The sequence below is a fragment of the Peromyscus leucopus genome, chromosome 17 (assembly GCF_004664715.2).
Source record: "Peromyscus leucopus breed LL Stock chromosome 17, UCI_PerLeu_2.1, whole genome shotgun sequence".
Taxonomy (NCBI): domain Eukaryota; kingdom Metazoa; phylum Chordata; class Mammalia; order Rodentia; family Cricetidae; genus Peromyscus; species Peromyscus leucopus.
Window position 1 is genome coordinate 13,367,549 of NC_051077.1, and position 23,047 is coordinate 13,390,595.

At 43.9% G+C, this 23,047-nt stretch overlaps 1 protein-coding gene across 1 annotated transcript; it reads right to left on the reverse strand.

The window, feature by feature from the left end:
• Positions 1–186: 186 nt before the first annotated feature.
• Fnta (farnesyltransferase, CAAX box, alpha) lies at positions 187–22,041 on the reverse strand. Its single transcript, XM_028854834.2, has 9 exons — positions 21,818–22,041; positions 19,765–19,850; positions 16,217–16,331; positions 13,785–13,889; positions 9,157–9,283; positions 6,403–6,555; positions 2,788–2,849; positions 1,035–1,206; positions 187–806 (listed from the first exon to the last, which is right to left on the reverse strand). Exons 1-9 carry the CDS (start codon positions 22,021–22,023, stop codon positions 690–692), a joined length of 1,143 nt encoding a protein of 380 aa, XP_028710667.1. The 5' UTR covers positions 22,024–22,041; the 3' UTR covers positions 187–689.
• Between the last annotated feature and the right edge of the window lie 1,006 nt (positions 22,042–23,047).

Genomic DNA, 23,047 nt, shown 5'->3' on the forward strand with positions numbered 1-23,047 from the left:
TTAAAAAAAAAAAAAATAATAAGGCCACACTCTGTTTTCTGAGCTGGCCTGAACCTCTCTATGCAGTCCAGGCTGGCCTCAAACTTGCAGCAATCCTCCTGACTCAGCCTCCCAAGCACGAGGCTCCTTGTTGGTTCTAAACTGCTAGAATGTCCCTTGTACACAGTCAAAACCAAGTGACCAGGGTGCTGTCGTTTATAGACCATGTGTTTTTATTATAAAACCCTTCTTTTGGCATTAGTTGGTTACAGTGATAGCAGGATACCGTGAGCGTGGTACAGCAGCTCTAGTCAACAGTCTCGGTCCCTGTTTATGCACCAGACTGAAGTCCCCGCAAACCAGTGACAGGTACCTTCAGTCACTACCAGCACAAAGCCTTGCACACACACCTTCCGGGAGGAGTTGATTCTACGGGACTGGATTAAATGTTGGGAAGACTACCAAAGCAGCAGTTCCTTTATGGGAAGGCCTTTACCCCCCCTCCAATGACCTTGCTTTACAAGAATTGACTTCTTAGAGCTAGTCTGAAGAGCATCAGCATACAGGAGTACCCTACTTAGTTCTTGTTAAAAACAGCACCTGGGCAACAACTTTAGCGCACAGGCAAGGGATGGTCGCTCAAGTTTGCACTCCTGTGTTAGAGGTCCTTAGAAAGAAAGCGGCGTCCACTTCGTCCGACGCTCGCACTGCTATACATTCGTTGGTATGTCCCTTTCTCTGCTGTGTTTACTCTGGAGAGATCTTCCAATATATCTCCAATATTCCTTTCTTATAGTGTCCTTTTCTTTAGCTAGGATCTCACATAACTGCAAAGGAAAAATAAAAATGCATTCAAGTCAACGTTACAGCTCAACCTCAAGGACCTATGGCGATTTAGCGTAGGTCCCGTGCAAATGAGACTCCGTACAAGGGTTACATTACCAACACAGTGCTGCCCCAAAGCAGAAACAACCCAGAAACTGTGAGGAGTGGGACCAACAGCAGTGCAGCGGCTGAGCCGATCCAGGACGCTGTTCCACACCACGACGACTCACCTCTAGTGCTTTATTAAGAATGTCCTCCTTGTTGTCACATTGGTTCTCTAGCATGTCTTCATAGATATCCACAAGGAAGGCAATTAGGTAGGGGGAACTGTGACTTGGTTGTAAATCAAGCAATTGATTTAACAGATTAGGGTATCTGGAAAGACCTCGGTCCTGCAAAATCCTACAACAAAACAGACTCCACTGTGAGAGAGCACACACGAACAGGAGAAGGAGAAAGAGAGCCGAGCGAGACAAAAGAAAGGGAAGACCTGTGAGGAACAAATCCACTGTAAGCTATGTGGGCTTGTCAAGGGCGATTTAAAGTTGAGCAAAATTAACTAAAAATACAATGAAGCTGGACTGAGGATGCAGATGTAGTTCAGTTGGCAGAGTGCCTGCCTAGCATGCACAAAGCCCTGAGCTCAATCTCCAGCATCACAGAAATGAGGCGTGGTGATGCATGCCTATAATCTCAGCATTTGGCAAGTGGAGGGAAAGAATACAGAGTTCAAGGTCACCTACAGCTTCATAGTTTGAGATCAGCCCGGTAGAAATGAGATCACTTTAAAAAGCTTTAACTATCATTTATAACTTAAACTGCGTGACATACACAAAGCAGAAAAGAACCCTTTTTTTGGGCAATGCTCAGAACTTTAATGAGTTTTACTTATCCAATGAGTGTCAATGATGTGATGGGAAAAACAAAAACAAGAGAACCTTGTTTCAGCCAAAAGGAAAGCGTCCTTGGCCCCAGTACAGAACAAGGTCCGGGCACCACTATGAGGAGAGGTCTCAGGATGCCGTATCTGGTGAAGGGAAGGGCTGAGCCTGGCACAGTGCTGGGAGAGGGGACTGGGCACAGCACCGGCCTCTCTTTGAACTTCCACTCTTGGTGAAGGGGGCAGTCACTGCCAAGCCCCTGACAGTCTGGACAGCAGCCACTAACCGCCATCCTGCAGATGCTGCAGTTTGGCTACCCAGAGCCAAGCGCCACACCATTCCAGCCCTTAATTTTCACCTTCATGGCAGCGGGGCCTGTGACCTCCAGCTAACCATGGGGCGCTCCGACCTTCCGTTGCTTCTGCTCAGGAAGGTATAAAAACAACCGTGCCTTGTCTGGCTCCTCAGAAACCAAGAACTCTTTCTTAAAGTTATAAAGAAAGAAAAGAGCAGGAGAGACGCCCCTACTTCTGTTTGAGACAGATCTTCAAACCTTCAGCTATCTGGGGGATCACAGGTCCTGGCGCATCTCCAGGTATGACTGGGCCCCATGCCATGCTCTGGGCACATCAAGGGCCAGGCCCGGGAAACCTTCTTATTTCAAGAGTAAGACTTGTCACTGGACACTGGCAGTAGAGAGCTTGGCCACCCATTGGAGTAACTTGTCAAGTTTACTCTGTCCCGCTGTACTGAGCTCACAGGAACACACGAGTGTGTATTCCATTCTTTGACATAAAGTCTAGAGGCTTCAGCACTCAGACAGTAAACGGCTAGAGGAGTTATAAAAACTATTAAAATGCATCAGCACTTCCTGCAGACTGCTCTAAACACTGTGTTGATGTGTGCCTAGAGGTGAAAAGGGGGAGGCAGAGGGCACGATGCCTGGGGATCACCACAACCGTGCTCTGCTTCTACTATTAGATGTACCAACACAGGCAATTCCTTAGCATTCTGCTAGAACCCGGCTATGAGCACATTCCGTGATGCGGCTGGCAGCCCCCGGCAGTTGTCTTATGCACAAGCAGTGAAGACAGCCTCTTACCCTTTCAGGTAGTTCCATGCACTTTCATTGTGTGGTACTAACTTGATCATTTCCAGGTATACCTGAGCGGAAAACAAACATTATTTTAGAAGACCAGATCAGAAGTAGATACGGTTTCAGCAACACTGGGATGGAACCGGACATGTGCTTTCCTGTTTCCCTCCTGCCAGGCATTCACTTGGGTCCCCAATGGCTCCTGGACCACTGGAGCTCCGCCGAGGTAAGAGAAGGCCGAGTACGCAGCTGTCAGCCTGTCTCCACATCGCCCTACCCCACAAACAAAGGAATGGGGTTAAGAGAGTGGCTGCTCTTCCAGCTTCCCAGCACCCACAGGGCAGATTGATCACAACCACCTCTAACTCCGGTCCCAGGGTCCACGGCCCTCCTTTGTCGGCTCCAAGCACTGCATGCGTGTGATGCCCAGACATACATGCAGACAAAACATGCACACACACAGAAGAAACAGGGTTTGTTTTGTTTTTCAATTATATGGCAGGGCTGGAGAGATGGCCTGGTGGTTAAGAGTGCTTCCTACTCTTCCTAAGAACCTGAGTTTGGTTCCTAGCACTCATGATGGAAAACTCACAAACATGCTATCACAGCTCCAGGAGACAGGAAGTCATTGGTCTCTGCAGACAGCTGCACACATGTGACACACATACACAAATAAAAACACAAGTCTTCAAAGATTTTACTTTGAAGCCGGGCGGTGGTGGCGCATGCCTTTAATCCCAGCACTCGGGAGGCAGAGGCAGGCGGATCTCTGTGAGTTCAAGGCCAGCCTGGGCTACAGAGTGAGATCCAGGACAGGCACCAAAATGACACAGAGAAACTCTGTCTCAAAAAACCAAAAAAAAAAAAGAAAAGAAAAGCTATGGAATTTACTGATAAAAGTGGTCATGAGTGTATAAGACAAGATTAATAATAAATTACAATGCAATGCAACTATTCCAAAATCTCAAGCAAGACTGGTCCCAAGTAATTTAGGTAAGGTACACTTAACCTATAATAGTAGACCATGCTTGCACAGAAATATGACTATGATATAGCAAATAAAAAACAAAAGAAAACAAGTGTGGTGGCACAGGCCTATAATTCCAGCACTCAGAGGTGGAGGCAGGAGGACTAGAAGCTCAAAAATCCTATCAGTCCATGTATTGAGTCTAAGCCCATCTGTGACAGGTGAAACGTGTCTCATAACTAAAAACAAACACAAGTCGGGCGGTGGTGGCGCACGCCTTTAATCCCAGCACTCCGGAGGCAGAGCCAGGTGGATCTCTGTGAGTTCGAGGCCAGCCTGGGCTACCAAGTGAGTCCCAGGAAAGGCGCAAAGCTACACAGAGAAACCTGCTTGAAAAACGAAAAAAAAAAAAAAAAAAAAAAAAAGGTAAAAACAAACACAAACAAAACCCCTGCATGCACACAAAAAACAATACCTGTAGAAAAATGTTGTGTGTAAATATTTGCAAATGTATTAACAAAGCTTGGAAAGATATACATAATTGTAGCTTATTCTAGAGAAAATTAAAATCTTTTTACAATTTTTCATTTAGTCTTTTTTTTGAGTAAGGTTGTAGACAGCAAAGGATGACCTGCAACTTCTGATGTTTCTGCCACATCCCCTAAGTGCAGAGGGTACAGGTGTGCACCGCCCCACCACACTTGGTCTCTTGCAGTGCGGGGATCAAATCCTCGGCTCTGCAATGCCAGGCAAGCGCTCTTCCAACTAAACTACATCCCACCTCAAGAATAGGAAATCTTATCTTAGCTGACCCGAGTTAGCGGGAGCTCATGGACTCTGGACTGACGGCTGGGGAGCCTGCATGGGACTGAACTAGGCCCTCTGAATGTGGGTGACAGTTGTGTGGCTTGGGCAGTCTGTGGGGTCCCTGTCAGCAGGACCAGGATTTATCCCTAGTGATGAACTGGCTTTTTGGAGCCCATTCCCTATGGAGGGACACCTTGCTCAGCCTTGATGCAGTGGGGAGGGGCTTGATCCTGCTTCAAGCTATGCCAGACTTTGTTGACTCCTCATGGGAGGCCTTACCATCTCTCAGGAATGGATCGGGTGGGAGTGTGGGGGGGGGAACAGGAGGCGTCGAAGGAGGGGGAACTGTGGTTGGTATGTAAAATGAAAAAAAAAAAAAAGCACTTTTAAATAAAAAAGAATCTTGTCCTTAAACTTATTTAACTCAGTATAATTTTCTCCCATAAACATACTACACTACTTTTATAATAAAAGGGGGAAAAGAGTAAAGAAACTATAATCAGATCTACATACTATAAATTCTTGATAAACACATCTATCACTAACATTTTAAATATCATTTTTGCCATCTTTAGGGAATTTGCCTTAATTAGGACAAATTCAGATTCTTGTTTATTTCTCTTTAACAGCAGAAGACCACTAATCCATTCCTAAAGGGCGAGGAGACAAGTATGTACTTTCCACACACTTAATATTCAGTATTTCAGTTCTTTTTTTTTTTTTTTTTTTTTTTTGGTTTTTTTCGAGACAGGGTTTCTCTGCGTAGCTTTGCGCCTTTCCTGGAGCTCACTTGGTAGCCCAGGCTGGCCTCGAACTCACAGAGATACGCCTGGCTCTGCCTCCCGAGTACTGGGATTAAAGGTGTGCGCCACCACTGCCCAGCAGTATTTCAGTTCTTTTAAAAGCTAACCCAAGGATGACATTTTCTCTTCTTACATCCACTATTTATTTGGGTCAAGAACAGACTCTTGAGTGTGGTTGGGCTTCCCTGGAATCCTAGCACTCGAAAGGCTGAGGCAGGAAACTCTCAAGTTCAAGACCAGCCTGCGCCTATTTTAAAAAGGGGTCGGGGAGGGTTGGCTCAGAGGTTAAGAGCAGTTGTTATTCCTGCAGAGGACCAGCGTCCACACTGTGGCTCACAACCTTCCATAACTCCAGTTCCAGGGGATCTGATGCCCTCTTCTGACCTCCATGGGCACCAAGCATACCCATCATAAAGAGACATACATTTGGGCAAAATACTCATACACATACAATAAAATAAATAAATCTAAAAAAAAAATTTTAAAGCCCAAACCAAAGCCAAGAATGCATGCTGAAAGTGTGAAATAGACACTGAAACCAAATGTACAAATAAGGTTATAAGGGTAGAGACTATTAACGTTGATCGACATTTGTGACTTTGCCACAAAAGACATTTGTCAACGTCTGGAGTCCTCCTTGTTTAAGGCCAGGAGTGTCGCTCCACACCTACAGTCAGTCAATGGACAATGCGACTTCACACTTGTCCGGTCAAAAATCTGACATGAGAATAACATGGCATTTGGGAACGACTATCTAAAATTCACAAGATTTAGTGAATATAGATCCAGAACGAAATTTCCTGGCATCATGAAGCTGGATTTCTTCATAATCTCTAGAAGCAACAAGTCAAGGAATTAAGGGACTGCAACACAGAGATGTACCATATCACAAGCAAACTCATCCTTGACATGCTGCTTCCCCAATCTGCCCTGTTTGAGTTCCCTAAGGCAGGACCCAGGGAAGTCTTGACCATGCAGCATCTGAGTGCCTGAGACATGACAGGCAAGCACATTTCTAGTGAAGGAATGAGTGAAGCATGATACTAACTGGACTTCTCTCTCCAACACAGCACGGTCACTGTAGCCAGTGGTATTAGAAATGACGAAGTGTCTTTGGTTCCAGACAGAGTTATTTCTCACATCCTCTTTGAGAAGCTGGTCTACATACTGTAGCTCATTATCCCAAAGTCGAAATTCCTAAAAGTTAAAAAAAAAAAACCTCTAGTTAGAAATGGTCTAGTACTTATAACAACAACAAAAACAACAAACAAAAAATAAGCCAAATGTCCGCAAAGCTAAGGAGGTAGGGCTGAAGACAGGGTTATCACACCTGAAGAGCAGCCTGTGGTCCCAGCACTCAGGGTGTGGAGGCAGAATTAGAAACTCAAGCTCATTCTCAGCTATGTAAGTTCAAGGCCAACCTGAGCTACATAAGACACAGTCTCAAACCCCCCCCCCCAAAAAAAAAATGAACATAGATCCCAAAGACACAAACTAAACAAACACAAGTCATCAAAGAAAATTCAGAGGGGAAACAAACACAACCAGCAATAACCAGATCCACTAGTAAAAGGCTAAGTAACTTTACGAGCACACAAATTAATGTAATTTGGTATTAACATCTAACAAATGAAGAGCAGCACTTCAAAATGTCTATGTAAGAGCACATAGACATTTTGAGCACATACCCATTATCCCAGTATTCAGGAAGCTGAGGCAGGAGGATCAAGAGTTCAGGGCTACCTTGGGCTACAGATTGAAACCTTGTCTCAAAAAGAAAACAAACAAAATACATAAGTAAGTTTTAAAAGTAAATACATGATAAAATTACCTTTAAATACATTTAGAGAAATACTCAAATTGTATTGAAGTTTTACTTTATGGTTAGGGCATTTTGAAAAACCTAATGTATTTTTATTTCTTACTTGACACTACTAAGAGTAAGGACTTCGGTAAGCTGGTTCCTGATTTTAAAAGTCACATTGAAAATAAGAAACTAAGAGACCATTTTGGTGACAAATTCTGTGCTGATGAATAATGGAGAGTGCTATTTTTGTGACCATAAACAGTAAGCACTCCCAAATATTGCTGATTATTCCCATGCACCACTGATTGAGAAACACTGGCTTACATAATTTATTGTTAATCATTTTTTTCTTCATTTTTAATCTTATGTGTACGATGTTTTGCCTGCAAGCACGTCTGTGTACCACATGCATGGAAGCCAGAAGGGGGGATCAGATCTGCTGGGACTGGAGTTACAGACAGCTGTGAGCTGCCATGTGGATGCTGGGAATCAAATTTAGGTCTCCGCAAGAGCAGCAAGTGCTCTTAACCACCGAGCCTTCTCTCCAGCCCCCGTCTTACATGATTTTAAGGATGTGTATGTCTCACTTTCAAACTGAAGACATGATCTTCTTTCTTTTTTTTCATTTTTTGTTTTTTGAGACAGGGTCTTATGTAGCCCAGGCTGGCCTTAAATTCTTGATCCTCCTGCTCCTATTTTCTATGTGCTGGAATTATAGGCATGTGCCACCACACCTGAGAGGACATAGTATTTCTTTCCATTTTATTTAGCATGAAAAATGTACAGATTTTCTTCAGTTCTCAGAATTCACTTATCTCTTACTATAGTTGAAAATAATCTTGCCTTCTAAAAATTGGATTGGAAACATGAAGCCATACATATCCAATGTAAAAGCAGAAGAAATTTTCATTAGAGGAACTTAAAAGCTACAATGTAACTGAAGGGTCTCTTGTACTCCCTTCATTTGGAACCTCTGACAATTCAGTAAAAACCATACTACATAAGTAGTTTTTCAAAGACAATGGTGATACTGTATTTAAGTTGTTATGGTACGTAGACAGACATGTGTGTCTATTTGTGGGTGACACATAGCCTTATGTAATTACAATTTTCTTTTCTATTTGCTTTTGTTTTTGACACAGGGTCACACTATGTCTCCCTGTCTGGCTGGAATTTGCTATGTAGACCAGGGTGGCCTCAAACTCAGAGATCTGCCTGCCTTTGTCTCCTTGAGTGCTAGGATTACAAGTATGAAACTACCATACCCAGCTGATTACAGTATTCAGTATAAAAATAAAAATACTAGGGCTTGGGGTACAGCTAAGCTGCTAGACTGCCTGGCATGCAGAAAGGACTGGGTTCAATCCTCGGTAGCACATAAAACTGAATATAGTGGTACGTTCCTGGAACCCCAGCACTTGGGAGCCAAAAGCAAGAAGGTCAAAAAGTCAAGACACTTTGAGCTACATAACAAGTTCAAGGCCATCCTGATCAACATGAGATTCTGTTTGCCCAAAAATGACTTTTTAAAATTAGAAAAAAAAAAAAAAAGAAAAAGAAAAAAGACACTGAATAGTTTCAGAAAATGTATCCCCCCCTCTAATTAAATATGAAGAAATTTAAATGTTTAAATAAGTTTTTAAAAGCTGTGACGGCATGGGGACACACGCCTTTAATCCTAACACTTAGGAGACAGAGTCAGGTAGATCTCCGAGTTTGAGGCTAACCTGGTCTATAGTGAGTTCCAGGACAGCCAGGGCTACATAATGAGACCCTGTCTGAAAAAAAGATAAAATGTAAATTTAATCTCGACTTTCTTTCAATTTACTATTACTATTCTTTAATATGAAGTTATTCGCTAACCTAGCCATAGAGATGATAAAACATGAAGGATGTCGGGTTTCAGGGATCTTAACAGGCTCTAACTGTACGTGCACAGTTCCCGTGCGAGCCCTGTCCAGATGCACCCTGGGACTTCAGAAGGGCAGTACCTGAATGACCCACTGCCGGTGCTGCCAGGCGTGGTAGTTCTTTGCGTCCTGGTTGAGGATGTCGGCGATGAACTCGAGCTCTTGAGAGGGGTCTCTGAGCCACTCCACCAGCACCCTCCTGTGGTGCCTGTCCAAAGAAGAGGGGGCTTAGGTTCGCTCAGAACCCACACATGGGCTCACTGGCCCCGCTAGGTGGTGCAGAGGGCATTCAAGAGGTACAGTCTCCAGACTGCCAGGAAGGGGTTAACCGGGACAGGGAATCCCAGCACACTGGAGTTGAGAGGTACAGTGACAGATGTACACAAGCAGGGATCTAGGACACAGGGGTGGCTCCTCGAAGGCCAGACTGCAAGTACAGTCATCTTCTCACAGCCTGAACTTTGGTCCAGGAATCCTAAAGCACTGCATACAGATGAATGGGAGATGGGATTCTAGTCCACCCAGGCTAACGATACTCTACTGAAAACCAGTCAGTTATCACAATGTTCACAATGTCACCATACAAGCGACTCTTCATTCTACCAGTGTGTAGCAGGATCACTTCTGCCCTAGAAAACATGTAACTAGGACAAGTTACAGCTCTGCCACAAGACAAATTTCTGTGTTAGAAAAGACTTGTGTTTTATACTGGGTCCCATTTTTAGTTTTCCTTACTCTAAGAAGTTGAACACACCCAAGATTCTAAAATGCACTGTGAGGCTTGGTAGTTAGCGCAACACTAGAGCATTTGCCTGGTAAGTGTGGCTCTGGGTTCCATCCCTACATGACTAGGAAAGAAGAGAATCACTGTGGTAACACATACCCATGAACAGTCTAGAAAGACCCCTGATCTCTACACATGAACTGCATGTGTGTGAAATGTACTGGAATAATACTGACCTTTAAACAAATCCATTATAGTATTTATTACACTAGTGAGCAGGAGTGACATGAAAAAGGGGAATCCAATGCCCGATTAAGAATCTACACCACTTGAGGGGCTGGAGAGATGGCTCAGAGGTTAAGAGCACTGACTGTTCTTCCAGAGGTCCTGAGTTCAATTCCCAGCAACCACATGGTGGCTCACAACCATCTGTAATGAGATCTGGTGCCCTCTTCTGGCCTGAAGTCATACATGCTGTATACATAATAAATAAATCTTTAAAAAAAAAAAAAAAGAATCTACACTACTTGGATGGAAAACTTAAAAATTCATCTCACATACTATGAAGGCAAGATACTATCAGTAAGAAAATCCTAGGAAGAAAGATTTCTAAATTTATTATTCGAACTCCCCAAGTCACTGACTACTACTAACATTTTCTTTCTCAGGTTTCTGTAAGTTTTACCAAACTGACTTCTCAGAACAAAACAATAAAACATTCTCCCGATATTCTGTGATCTAAAGACTAAAGAGAGGAACAGTTCACAGCATAGATTCACGGTGAGAACTTAAGTACTGGGTCATGCCTTAAACAAAGAGCTCTGACATGCGCAGTAGCATCCTGACCCAGAGGAGCCTGAAACTGGACCCCCAAGATGACAACTGCCGACGTAAGAACCAGAGCCAACAGGGAAACACCACGGAGCTGGGAGCAGAGCCCGCCCAAAACTACACACATACATACCTCAGTCCTTTGTTTAATAAACGAGATAGCTTACAACCTCCCAGAGCCTGTGCCGTCTATTCACCCCCTGCCCCCGGGGTCAGAGACAGTGGGATCCCAGCTACAGAGTCAGCAACATAGAAGCATCTTAACAGAGTGTCCTTACAGGAGGGTCTAGAATAGGTATCTTCAACCTCCCATGACAGCTACAAAATGGTGCCAACACATCTGTAATGACCACGTCAAGCTGGAATGTCCAAAGGGTGAACACTAGGTCTAAAATTTCTAGCTAATCTCTTTTCTGGCTTACACAAATTTTTTGAATTGTTCATCTTATTCCTGTTTTGTTTGTTCTTGTTTTGTTTGTTTAGACAGTCTTACTGTACCCAAGGCAGGGCTGGAACTACTTATCCTGCCTCAGCCTCCAGAATACTGGGGTCACAAGCATGTGTCACCATGCCTGGCTTAACCATTATTTTTTAACATAGTTTTCTTAGGAAGGCAACTACCTGGTTTCATGGGGTACAGTGGTAAAGCTGCTTGTCACAGTTTTTCTACAAAAGAAAATGTCTATAGTAACTGCATGATTTAGAAAATCATGCTGCATTATTTACTGTTAGGTCTTTTATGTTCCAATTCTTTGAAGATTTTACATTTATGTCAGTTACATACTAGTTCATGATAAAATTGGATTACAAAAGTCATTACCCAACTGGGCCAGATAGCAGCTCTTGCTTGCTCTTTACCTACATCTGGAATGAAGAGTCTCTCCTCTGGCTAACCTGTGCCCAAGACTCCTCCCCATTCCAATCTCTATCCCAACTGTGGTCCAAGTTCTCAGCTTCTTTCTTTGCACTAATCCATCCCTGGCCACAAACGTGCATGCGCTGGAGACTGAGCACGGGGTACTAGGATGCTAAGCACACACTAGCACACACTCCACCACTGGCTTCTACTGTGGCTCCCATCTATCTCCTGACCTTGACTCGTCGGTACCCTTCTGCCAGTCTGCTCCCCGAGTTCATTCTCCCTGCACACCCTCATCACAGCTGTGATTCCATTCCAGGGAGCAGACGGTGCCCCGTATCTAATCAGCAACTCATGCCGACCCCACAGAGAGCTTCTCAGGCCCCTTTAGACAGTTAGTTTTCCATATCCTGACCAAACCCTCTTGTCCAACACTGACTACGTCCTTCTTCCCAAAGTACAGCTTCTAGAATAACAGCACCGCTGTTCATTCACTCAGCTGTCACGCCAGCATGCAGATGCTCTGCTACTTCCTACGTTAGTCATTTCCTGTTGCTGTGACAGAACACCCACGACCAAGGCAACCTGTAGACAGGAAAGCCGGTGTATGTGGTCTGATGGTCTCAGAGAAGGAGAGACCATCACAGGGGAGGCACAGCACCAGGCGTGGCAGCCAGAGCAGTAAGCTGAGAGCCCCAGCACAAAGCAGACAGCAAACTGGAAATGCCGAGTCTTTAACTCTCCAAGTCCACCCCAGTGACACGCTTCCTCCAACACCACCACATCTAACCATTCCAAACAGTGCCACCTTATGGGGACCAAGTGTCCAAGTACACGAGCCTATGGGGACATTCTCATTCAAGCCACCACACTGCCGTCCCCAAGTCTATCATCCTTTCCCCCTGCAGCTGGACCACATCTGGTGAGCTGCCTCTTCAGCCTCCCCAAGTGCAGCCAGCTGAGCCTCCCAGACTGCAAACCTGTCAGTCCACCCTCCGCTGCCGCCGCCGCCGTCACCATAACCTGTTGGAGTTTGGATCCTGACTGATTGTGGGGAAGGCTCTGCCCCAGCCTGCTGAGCTGCTGGGAGATGGTGGCACCTTTAGGAGGCAGGGTCTGGTGAAAGTTAGGTCACTGGGAGTGTGCCCTCGCAGGGGATGTCTCTCTGTTTCAGCTGCTATAGGAAGCAATTTCCTTCTCCACAGATGCCCACCATAATGTAGGCCTCAAGATCAGCCCAACATCAACGGGCCAGCCAACCATGGTTTGGAGATCATGAGCCAAGTGAAAGCTTTTCTCCTTACAAATGATTACCTAAGTGTTAGCGTGACAAAAAGCTGACTAACACACCTTCTAAGACACAAATCTAATCACATCATCTCCTTAGTTAAAATGCATTACCAGGCGTAGTGGTACATGCCTATCTATAATCCCAGGATCATCACAAGTTCAAGGCCAGCCTGGTCCACATATTCAGTTTCAGGTCAGTCATGACTACACAAGGGCCTGTCTCAACCCCCACAACACCTGTCCCCATAAGGAAATTTCCACTATGGTCAGCCTAAATCCGTACCAATGTTCATGAGGTCTTTTATGATCAGACTCTGAAATGTCTTCTAGTCACATGGAATTACTGCACGTCCCTGAGCACATGGCGCCCTTTCATTCTTCTCTTGTTTTTCCCCACCACTCCCGCACCACCACACACACAGGCAGCGTGGCACGGAGTCTGCTCCTCAGGTCCAGTCTCTGCGAGCAGCACTATCCAAACTCCAGTCCTTTCCTTCCATTATCAGTGTCCCTGATATCAGTCTCCCCGGTGAGAGGAGTCTGGTCAACTTGGAGTGTGCCCTCGCCCGGGATGTCTGGACACGAGTGCCCTTCTCCCCACCATAAAGATCCCTACACTACAAACCATGCTATCTCATGGGATGAACTGCTACGCACGCACCCTATGAAAACCTTTACCATCACGCTTTTCACAATGCTCCTAAAAATAACTGGTTTTGTTACTCACTTTCACCTTAGACTGTTTCTAGTTTCTCTGTATCCACAAGACTAACACACATTTTCAGTCAAAAGAATGAAGCATCAAATAGACAAGTTTTGATACTGACTGGAAAACAATCTTCAGATTTCTCCCACTCCAGCAGTGCTGCTCCTGAGGTCACAACTTACAACCCCAGGAGGCAGGAAACAGTGTGATGTAAAGTACTAAGATGATAACGGAATCTCAGCTCCCAGGGACCAACGCTGTTAGCAGAGGGACAGACGTCCTTCCTGCTTTCCTCTTACCAAACTTGATAGTTTTTGGGCTGCTCCTCAATTATCGCGGTGATGTAGTTCATTTCCTCCTGCAGATCCTTTTGAAGCGACCGTAAGAGAACTCTCCGAAAATGCCTAGAGCAGAACAGCAAGCGTTCTAACTCAGTTACTCCACACAAGCTGCCTAGTAAGCAGACCAAACCAAGCTACAAGACACTAATACAACATACAGACAACAGTCTGGGACTTGTTTTACACAGCCAAAAAGTTAGCAATCTAAGGGCTTATAACTGTCCAAATTCCTGCATCTAGAACTAGAAGAAACAGCATCTCATGTATAAATAGAGAAGCACACGATAAATACAAAACAGAGAAAAAGTAAAGTTTTGAGTTTAAGGAATGGGAAGACTAAATGTGATTTTCAGGTAATATTCTGGACTCTGGCATTCTGTAATAAAAAAAATAAGACACATTCTTTTCTGAGGAATAGTTTGCATATATACACTATATAATAATTAATTAATTACAAACATTTGTGCACAGATTTTGATTGATAATAAATGGTAAAGTAATCTTTTGACAGCCTTTATCATACAACTATCCTGTAACTCCACTTCCAGGGGATCCCACGCCCTCCTCTGACCTCTGAGGGAAACAGGCATGCATGTGGTACACAGATATACATGCGAGCAAAACACTCATACACACTTAAAAAACAAAGGTTTAAAAGAGGAATAGAAATCTCAACAATAGCAGCAAAAAAAAAAAAAAAGGAAATTAATTGCAAAATTCTGAAGGAAAAAGGCTTCCAATGTAGAAATCTGTAAAGTTAAAGGCTTTAAGACAAAAAAATTTTAAATGAATCTCAAACTTAAAAAGATTTTTTTTAAATGTATTTAGGTGTTTTGTCTATACGTATATCCATGTACCGTATGTGTACACAGGCAGAAGAGGCATAAGACTCTCTGGAACTGGAGTTACAGATGGTTGTGAGCTCCCATGGTTGCTGGGAACCAAATCTAGGTCCTATGTGAGAACAACAGCACGTCTTTAATCCCAGCACTTGGGAGGCAGGGGCAGGCAGATCTCTGAGGCCAGCCTGGGCTACAGACAGGGTTCCAGGAAAGCCAGGGCTACATAGAGAAACCCTGTTTTCAAAAACCAAAACCAAAACCAAACAAACAAAAAGCACTCTTAACCACCGAGCCATCTCCCCAGCCCATGTCACACACTTAGATCCACACAATCTTTTCTAAGCTTCTCTCAAGGATGGACTCTATAGAATGAGAAAGTAAATTAAAAAAAAAAAAAATAGTTGAGTGTGGTAGTTTATACCTTTAATCCCAACACTGAGTGTGTGTGTGCAGACACAGGCAGATTTCTGTGTGTTTATGGGCAGCTTGATCTGCTTAGTGACATCTTGAGGGTTTTTTTTTTTTTTAATTAAAAATCAAAAAACAGGGGCTGGAGAGATGGCTCAGAGGTTAAGAGCACTGACTGCTTTTCCAGAGGTCTCGAGTTCAATTCCCAGCACCCACATGGTGGCTCACAACCATCTGTAATGAGATCTGGTGCCCTCTTCTGTATACACAATAAATAAATAAATCTTTAAAAAAAAAAAATCAAAAAACAGTAACAGTCAAAAGATTTAAATGGTAGAACAGATACCACAGTATGACATATTCAATAGTAAAGAAATATTTACATGTCACAGAGTCTGGGAGAGGAATTACTTACTGGCACCTAGGAAACTAAACCAAACAAAAACAGAAATCTCAGCTGGATATGCAGCTCAATAGACAGCATGTTTGCCTAGCATGCATGAAATGGGGCATGGGGGCAGCACATAGCTGAAATTCAGCACCCCAGAGTGGATACAGCAATATCACAAGTCATCCTCGGTGACCTGTGGAGCCAACCTGGGCTATATTAGACCTGTTTTGGAAAACAAAAACAGGGCTGGTGACACCAAGCCTAAAGACCCGAGTTCAATTCCTGAGACGCACTCAGTGGAAAGAACTGACTCCCAAGGGTGCTGTGATGTGTATGTGCATTGTGCACACACACAAGTAAATATAAGTTAAAACAGTAAAACAAAATCCTTCCTTCAGCAATCTATTAAAGAGCACGGATAGCAGGAAGCATAACTCACTTGCTGTACAAAGTGCACTGAACTCTGCAGCTTTCACAGAAAGAATTATGTCGACAATGCAAAACAACCAAACAGTAACACAGTGTTATCTGGTACACAGAAGTTAATTCAAGAAAATGGGAATGGGACTCTGGTGGCACAAAAGAATGGGGCAGAGATTGTTGGTTTTCATTCAACAGACTTGAAGACAAATATGTGAATTATTACTTTGATGAAAATTAAAATTCAGTTAAAAAAGGAGTCACTTGGACTCAAACATGAGCCCTGCTAGCAGTAAATATTAATTTACTGTAATAAACCTATTACTCACCACACTGTATAGTTGGCTGCGTTTAACTCAATAGCATCCCGGGTGAGCTTAAAGGCTCGCTCACTTCTTTCATCGCGCTGCAGGACAGCTCGGAAGTAATCATAAACATCTCTAACTGGAGACAGAGCACACAAGCACGTCAGGATCACTTCTGCTTAACACTAGCACCATAGTTTAAAACCCCACCACACTTACATGTGTGCATTACTTGCATGTGTATCATTTACACCAGGAAGTAAGTACAGCCAAAGAGTTGGCTGGTTGGGCTGTTTTATTACTGCATTAATTTTTTTGAGATAATGTCTCATGTATACCAGGCTGGACTCAAACTTGCTATATATAACCGGGGCTGGTTTAGAATTCCTAATCTTCCTGCTTCCCAAGAGCTAGGGTTACAGCAGAGGCAAATGACCGTGAGTGCCACTCAGACAATACTCAATGTCACAGACACAATGCGTGAGCTATGTAAGTCTAATCATGCTTACCACATGTATTATAGGTTAATGTCAAACTAAATCTCCCAAATACCTTACGTAAAGTTCATGTTATAACATCTAAATCTTCTTAGTGGTTATGTAGTTCATAAGTTTTATTTTTAATCTATTTCTCTCTGAGATATACAGGTGGTTTCCTTGATCTTGCTGTTTCAAAAACGGCTGCATATTTTAACAGCTGATATTCCTGGTGCTGACTATAAGCCAAATGCTGTGCTAGCGTGTGTGTAAGAATTCACTCTCTCTCTAAAACAGTGCCTTCACTGTCCTCATTTACATTTTCTATGGGTGCTGACTACAGAGGGGTTAAATGATGTGGTCATAGATAGAGGTCCAGCAAGATGAACACACCAGAATTTAAACCAGGTGACCAGGCTCTTAACCCTAGGCACACAGCTTTTTAAAAAGGACGGTTTTATTTTCATTTAGTGCGACTGTGTGTGCTCAGGTATCCATGAAGGCCAGAAGAGGGTGCCAGAGCTCTTAGAGCTGGAGTTAGAGGTGGTCATGAGCTGCCTCGGGTGGGTGCTGAGAAATGAACTCAGGTCCTTCCTTTGCTCTTGTCTACGCTCCATCTTTTTGGCACCTCCCTTATACCATATGATAGAGTGAGCCCAGAATGTGTATTAGCAGTAGCACTCGGGCTCAGCAGTTAAGAGCACTTGCTGCTCCCACAGAGGGCCTGGTTTGGTTCCCAGCACCCACATCAGAGCACACTACCCTCTGTAACTCCAGTTCTAGAGGTTTCTACACCATCTTCTGGATGCATGCAATGCACAGACACACATACAGACAAAAACAGTCATCTATATAAAAGTCAATCTTTTTTGTTTTTGTTTTTGTTTTTCTGGACAGGGTTTCTCTGTGTAGCTTTGGAGCCTGTTCTGGAACTCACTCTGTAGCCCAGGTTGGCCTCCAACTCACAGAGATCCACCTGCCTCTGCCTCCCGAGTATTGAGATTAACGGTGTGCGCCACCATCATCCGGCTTTTTTTTTTTTTTTTTTTTTTTTTTTTTTTTTTTTTTTTTTTGTTTTTCGAACTTTCTCTGTGTTTTGCTTTTGACTCTTGTACCATCTCGAATCACAGATCACCTGTCTGTCGATCTGGACTAGCGTGCGCCACCCCGCTATCTTTTTTTTCTTTTTCTTTTGGTTGCATTCAGTTTTAAGAACCGAGTACTTTCTATTTGTATAGCTATATCACACTGCTTTCCAAAAATGCTAGCCATTTAAAAACTACTAAGTGCCGTAATAATAGATAGAGCTTAAGACAATTTCAATTTTAGACATCACTTTATTCATAGGTCAGCATGAGTTTTTTCTTATTTTTCATATCTTTTATCCTTAATAATAACAGATTTCTTATTTAATGGCCAATGAACTTTCATTTTCTGTGGCTTTTCAGTTCATTTTTTTAAATGTGGTCTCCTTATTCTTGTCTAAGAGTTCCTTACCAAATTCTGATTATCAGTCCTGCTTTTTATAACACATCTTTTCCCATAATGTTGTTTGGTTTTTAGCTTACAGTTCTGCTACTGTGTAAGTTTTAAACTTCGGTATATTTGCCCTCCAATTTTTGACAGGTTTAATTTACTGTGCTCGTTACTCTTTTGTCAACTCGACACAGCTAGGGTTATCTAGGAAGTGGGAACTTCAACTAAGAAGATAGATAACCTCTGCCTAGCACTCAGGAGGCAGAGGCAGGGGGATCTCTGCGAATTCAAGGCCAGATCTTCACAGTGAGTTCTAGGCCAGCCAGAGCTAAAGTAAGACTCTGTCTCCCTCCTGCCCCAAGAAACCTTACAAATCTCAAAAAGTTGAGGTTTACATTTCTACCATCACTAGTGAGGTAAACATTTCTGTGTAAATATTTCTATTTCTTCTAAAAATATTATGTGAGATATTTCAGAAAACATTTTCATATAGTTATATACCCTGACATTTTCCTTAATAGAGTACTTTATATCTAATTCATAATGCCTTCATCACAATAAGAACTAAATGTTATTTTCTTTGCTTATCCTGTTTACAGATGGCAATCAAGTACAGGGGCCTAGCACACAGAAGGCAAAGTGCTCTATCAGAACTACATTCCTACCCAAAGATCACTCTCTCATACTTGCATATAGCTTATTTTTGTTTCAGAACACTAATTCATCTTTAACTTACCTTCATGTTCATTAAGATATGAGATAGTGATATAATTATGCTTTTATCTCAATACACAGCCAACAGAATTAAGCCACTGATGAAAACATGAAGCATGCTTTTTAATCACACATTAAGGCCTCATATATACTGATGACTTACCTTCAGTACTTATCCCTTCTTATTTCTACAGCAATCTGACATACTAGCGGTTTGGTACTACATTTTCATACTGATATATGGCAACCCCCATACCACTGTCCTTCATTTTCCAACATTTTTTACCATAACTTAATAATCAGCACATGAATAAATAAATGCTTTTTGCAAAAAGGAATGATCTTAGAAACTAAAGTATTAACTGAGAGAAAAATATATATATATACACATGTGAACATAAAAACACATAAAATTCCAAAAAGAGCATTTCATTTCATCTCTCTACCCTTTCCTAGAAGAACAATCAACATTTGTATGACCTCCCATTTACAAAACAGTTCACATTCATGGTAAGAAAAGGCTACTTTGTCAAAGAAAAGATCAGTACATACATTTCAACTGAGGCTAGCACTACATAGCTAAAGTACGTTTTAAAATGCTGGCACTTGAGCAACTAAAGCTTATTCTAAATAAAACAGTAACTCTTTGTTAAACTTTAAATGCAAATTAAAAGCACAATCATACAATAGCTATTATGTATTATAACGTAACATTCATTTCTTAAAATATCTCCATTCCTTGAACAAAATATTAAGACAATGACAGAGAAAATAACATTCCCTCACCAGAAGTAATTCAGATTCTCATTAAAGAAAAACCTCTCACTTTTCTTGCTATGTGGCTGTCAATTTCAACTTTGTTAGAAGTTTAACATACAGAGATTTTCCTAGTAAACATAAACTTACACTTTTCACTGTAGATGATCTGCACCACTGGATTAGGGCCGTCATTCTGTGGGACTGGGTCTATATCAGCCCATTCTGCCCTGTCCCTGAAAACACACATGTTCCCATAATTATACTCAAACACGTTAGAAGAAAAGCAATTCTAGCGGTAGTGGTGTTGTTTTTTAACGGCAACAATCACTCATTCAAACTAGTAACTTACTGAGATCTTAACGTAATGACTGGATTCTTCCAGGCCAACCTCTACCACTTTGTTTTACATCTTAAACTTTTAAAAATAAAATGAAAGCCATCTTTGAATTAAGAGAAGTAAGGGGCAGGAGAGATGGCTCAGCAGTTAGAAGCTGCTTGTTGCCTTTGCAGAGGGCCAGAGTTTAGTTTGAAGCACCCACACGAAGTTATAAAAGTTATGAAACGATGAAATTTCATAATGAAGTTATGAAATTATAATTCTAGTTCCAAGAATTCTGATGCCCTTTTTTGACCTCCAAAGACTCTTGCAGCTACATAAGCACAGACATACACCCAGGCACACAGGCATATACAAAATAAAATACATATTTTAAAAAAATCAATAAATCAACAATTTCAAATGTATGGTGTGGTAAAATGCAGTCTTCCAGAAAGTATCCAATTTTAACTTAAAAATCAGTCTTATTCATTTAGTAAGGTTCTGGAGTTAGTATTTTAAAAACTTGAATTTTACTAGAAACTAACATTTTAAACTCAAAGTAGGGCTGGGGATATATCTCAAGGGATAGAATGCACGTACAATGTCCTAGGTGTGATGTCCCAACACCAAAAAAATTTTAAAAAACCCAAACTACGTACTACTAGTTATTGTACGCCAGAGGGGGGCTCCAGTGGGCACCGGCAAAGTGAGAGGGCCTGGGGTGTGGGAAGATGCCTGCCTGGCATGCATGGGGTGTGTGTGAGAAGGCTCTGGAATCTGACAACCGCCTAAGTTGCAACATTAGCTTTACAACTTCCGTGTGACATTAAGAAACTTATTTAATCTCTCCAGATGTCCGTCTCTTCATCTATAAAATGAAGGTACTATCACCAGTCAACTTTAGAAGGCTGTTTTGAGGATGGGTAACAGACACTGAGTACTTAAAACACGTATAGCATACTTGGGCATTCAAACAATCCAGGGAGTCGTCTCCAAACACTACTACAATGGAGACAGACACTTAGGTGAGATTTCCACGAACTGCCCAGGGTGACCATCCTTCACTTACACTCTTTTCCTCTTCTCTATACTAAACAGCTACGGACAGCAGAGCTTTGTGGCATACAGCTAACCTTGAAACGGTATCCCTTATGTAAGCATACAGGGGAAAGGATGACCCATATGAAACCTATAACCTGGAGAGGGGCATGGAAAACACCGCCCGTTAGTCCTTCGGAAACCAGACACAGTCATCACCCGAAGAACACAATTCACAAATCAGAAAAGTTCTGAGAGTCAGGGAACCCCACAGCCAATTTGAAGTAACTCAGCTGCAGAAACCGCTGCAATAATGCCTTTCACTCATTCATAAAAGCACGGCAAATGAAGTCACCCGAAGGGTTCAGGTACAACTGCAGAAGACAGCAGTTTTTTTCGACAAGGAGCTAGGGGACAGAGAAAGGAAGGGACAGCAGGGAATGAGCACAGGCGGTGGCCGAGATGAGGCAAAGGCAAGAAAGTTCTCCCCGCTCAGCAGAAGCCACGGAGAGCCCCGGCAGCGTTTCTGCCCAGCCCGTCCGGCCTCCTTTTAACCTGCACGACCCCGCAAGCGAGCTACCCAAAAAGTGCACCTTCCCGACGATGCACGGCGGTGGGATCGGGACGGCACGGCGGGATCACGGAAGTGTCACCGCACCCTCGCTTCCCAAGGAGAGCGCTGCTGCCGCCGCCGCCGCCGCCGCCGGCCCGGCACCCGGGTGTGTGTGTCGGGGGTGGGGGGGCGGCTCAGCGGCCCCGGAGGGCGCCCCGTCCGCCCGGCAGCGGCGTGGCGCGCACCTCGGCCCCGGGGCAGCGCCGCTCGGCCCCGCGGGAGGGCGTTACCTGTACAAGACATAGGTGGGCGAGTCCAGGCTCAGAAACCCGTCGTCCATAGGCGACGCCGCCGCTTCCCCGGCCTCGGCCGCCATCTCTTCTTCCTGCGGCTGCTGCGCTGGCGGCGGCGGCGGCGGCGGCGGGGGCGGCGGCTGCTCCGACGATCCGGCCTCGCCGCCCGGCGCAGACTCCCCGACCCCCTCCGTGGCCGCCATCTCGCCTCCGTCCGCAGCAGAGGAGGTGGTGGCGGTGCTGGCGGAGGCCCCGCCCCCTCCGCGGCCCGCCCGCCCCCGGCGGGGCTTACTTCCGGTTCCTCGGGTTTTTCCTACCATAGAGGCGTGGGGGTAGAGGGCCCGGCCGGGAGGTCTGGCCTGGCCAGTCTAGCTACGGTACTCGCTGCCCGGGTCCCAGGGTCCCGTCCTGACTGCAGGGCTTCACGGAGGCCTTTAGGTGTGTCTTTTGAGAACCGGTGGTGTTGGCTGCTGTTTCCTTCTTCGGGGAACTTTTCTTTCTCTCTGCTTTTGTTTCTTTTTCAAGGCCCGGGACGGGACCCAAAGGCTTGCACATGCTAGGCAGGTGCTCTACCACCCAGCTACCTCTCCAGTCTGCAGCCGCTCCCTTCTTCGGGACTATCTTAGGAGTGTTGGGAACTGCAAAGGGTCCACAGCCAGCCACCTCCCTTTCCCTTCAGGGTTCCACTTTAACCTTGAAAGGGCCTTTATAGTCAGTCTTTTCACGCGTTACATGTTTTTCTATGCTAGGAGTTCATATAAAGCAGAATTTTACTAATCCAGGGGGTTTGGGTCTATAGAAATTAAGTTTGGGTTCTGTGCGAGTTATACTTATGTATGTTATAGGAACGGGAAGCACCTTTGTAAATGTCGTAGAGACTAGGTACATTCAATTAACGAATATTTACTGCCGATTAGGCACCATGTTCACTCACAGCAGTGCAAAAATCAACGTGCCTGGTCACAGCATCTCCTAGGGAGGACTCGTACATCAGGATTGATCGAAACAAAGTGGAAATAAAAGAAAGAGACTGGCGTCGTTAGAAGCAGATTGTCCTTTAATTAGAAAAATGAAGGGTGGCAGGGGGGCGTTTTATAGAACAAAAAAGGGAACTTTGGCGATAGAAGAGTCCATCTGCAGGTCCCGGATCCTAACAGCCCACAAGTGTTATCAGTCAGATCAACTTTCCTGTCCTGAGTTTCGGATTATTAGGCCTTCACTCTAGGC

Bases quoted from the DNA above. Each gene is read 5' to 3' on its own strand.
- Fnta (XM_028854834.2), bottom strand. From the start codon at position 22,023: ATGGCGGCCACGGAGGGGGTCGGGGAGTCTGCGCCGGGCGGCGAGGCC. The intron at 19,851-21,817 runs GTAACGCCCTCC...GTGTGTTTTCAG, and splicing joins CCCACCTATGTCTTGTACAG to GGACAGGGCAGAATGGGCTG. The intron at 6,556-9,156 runs GTACTGCCCTTC...TTTAACTTTTAG, and splicing joins ACCGGCAGTGGGTCATTCAG to GAATTTCGACTTTGGGATAA.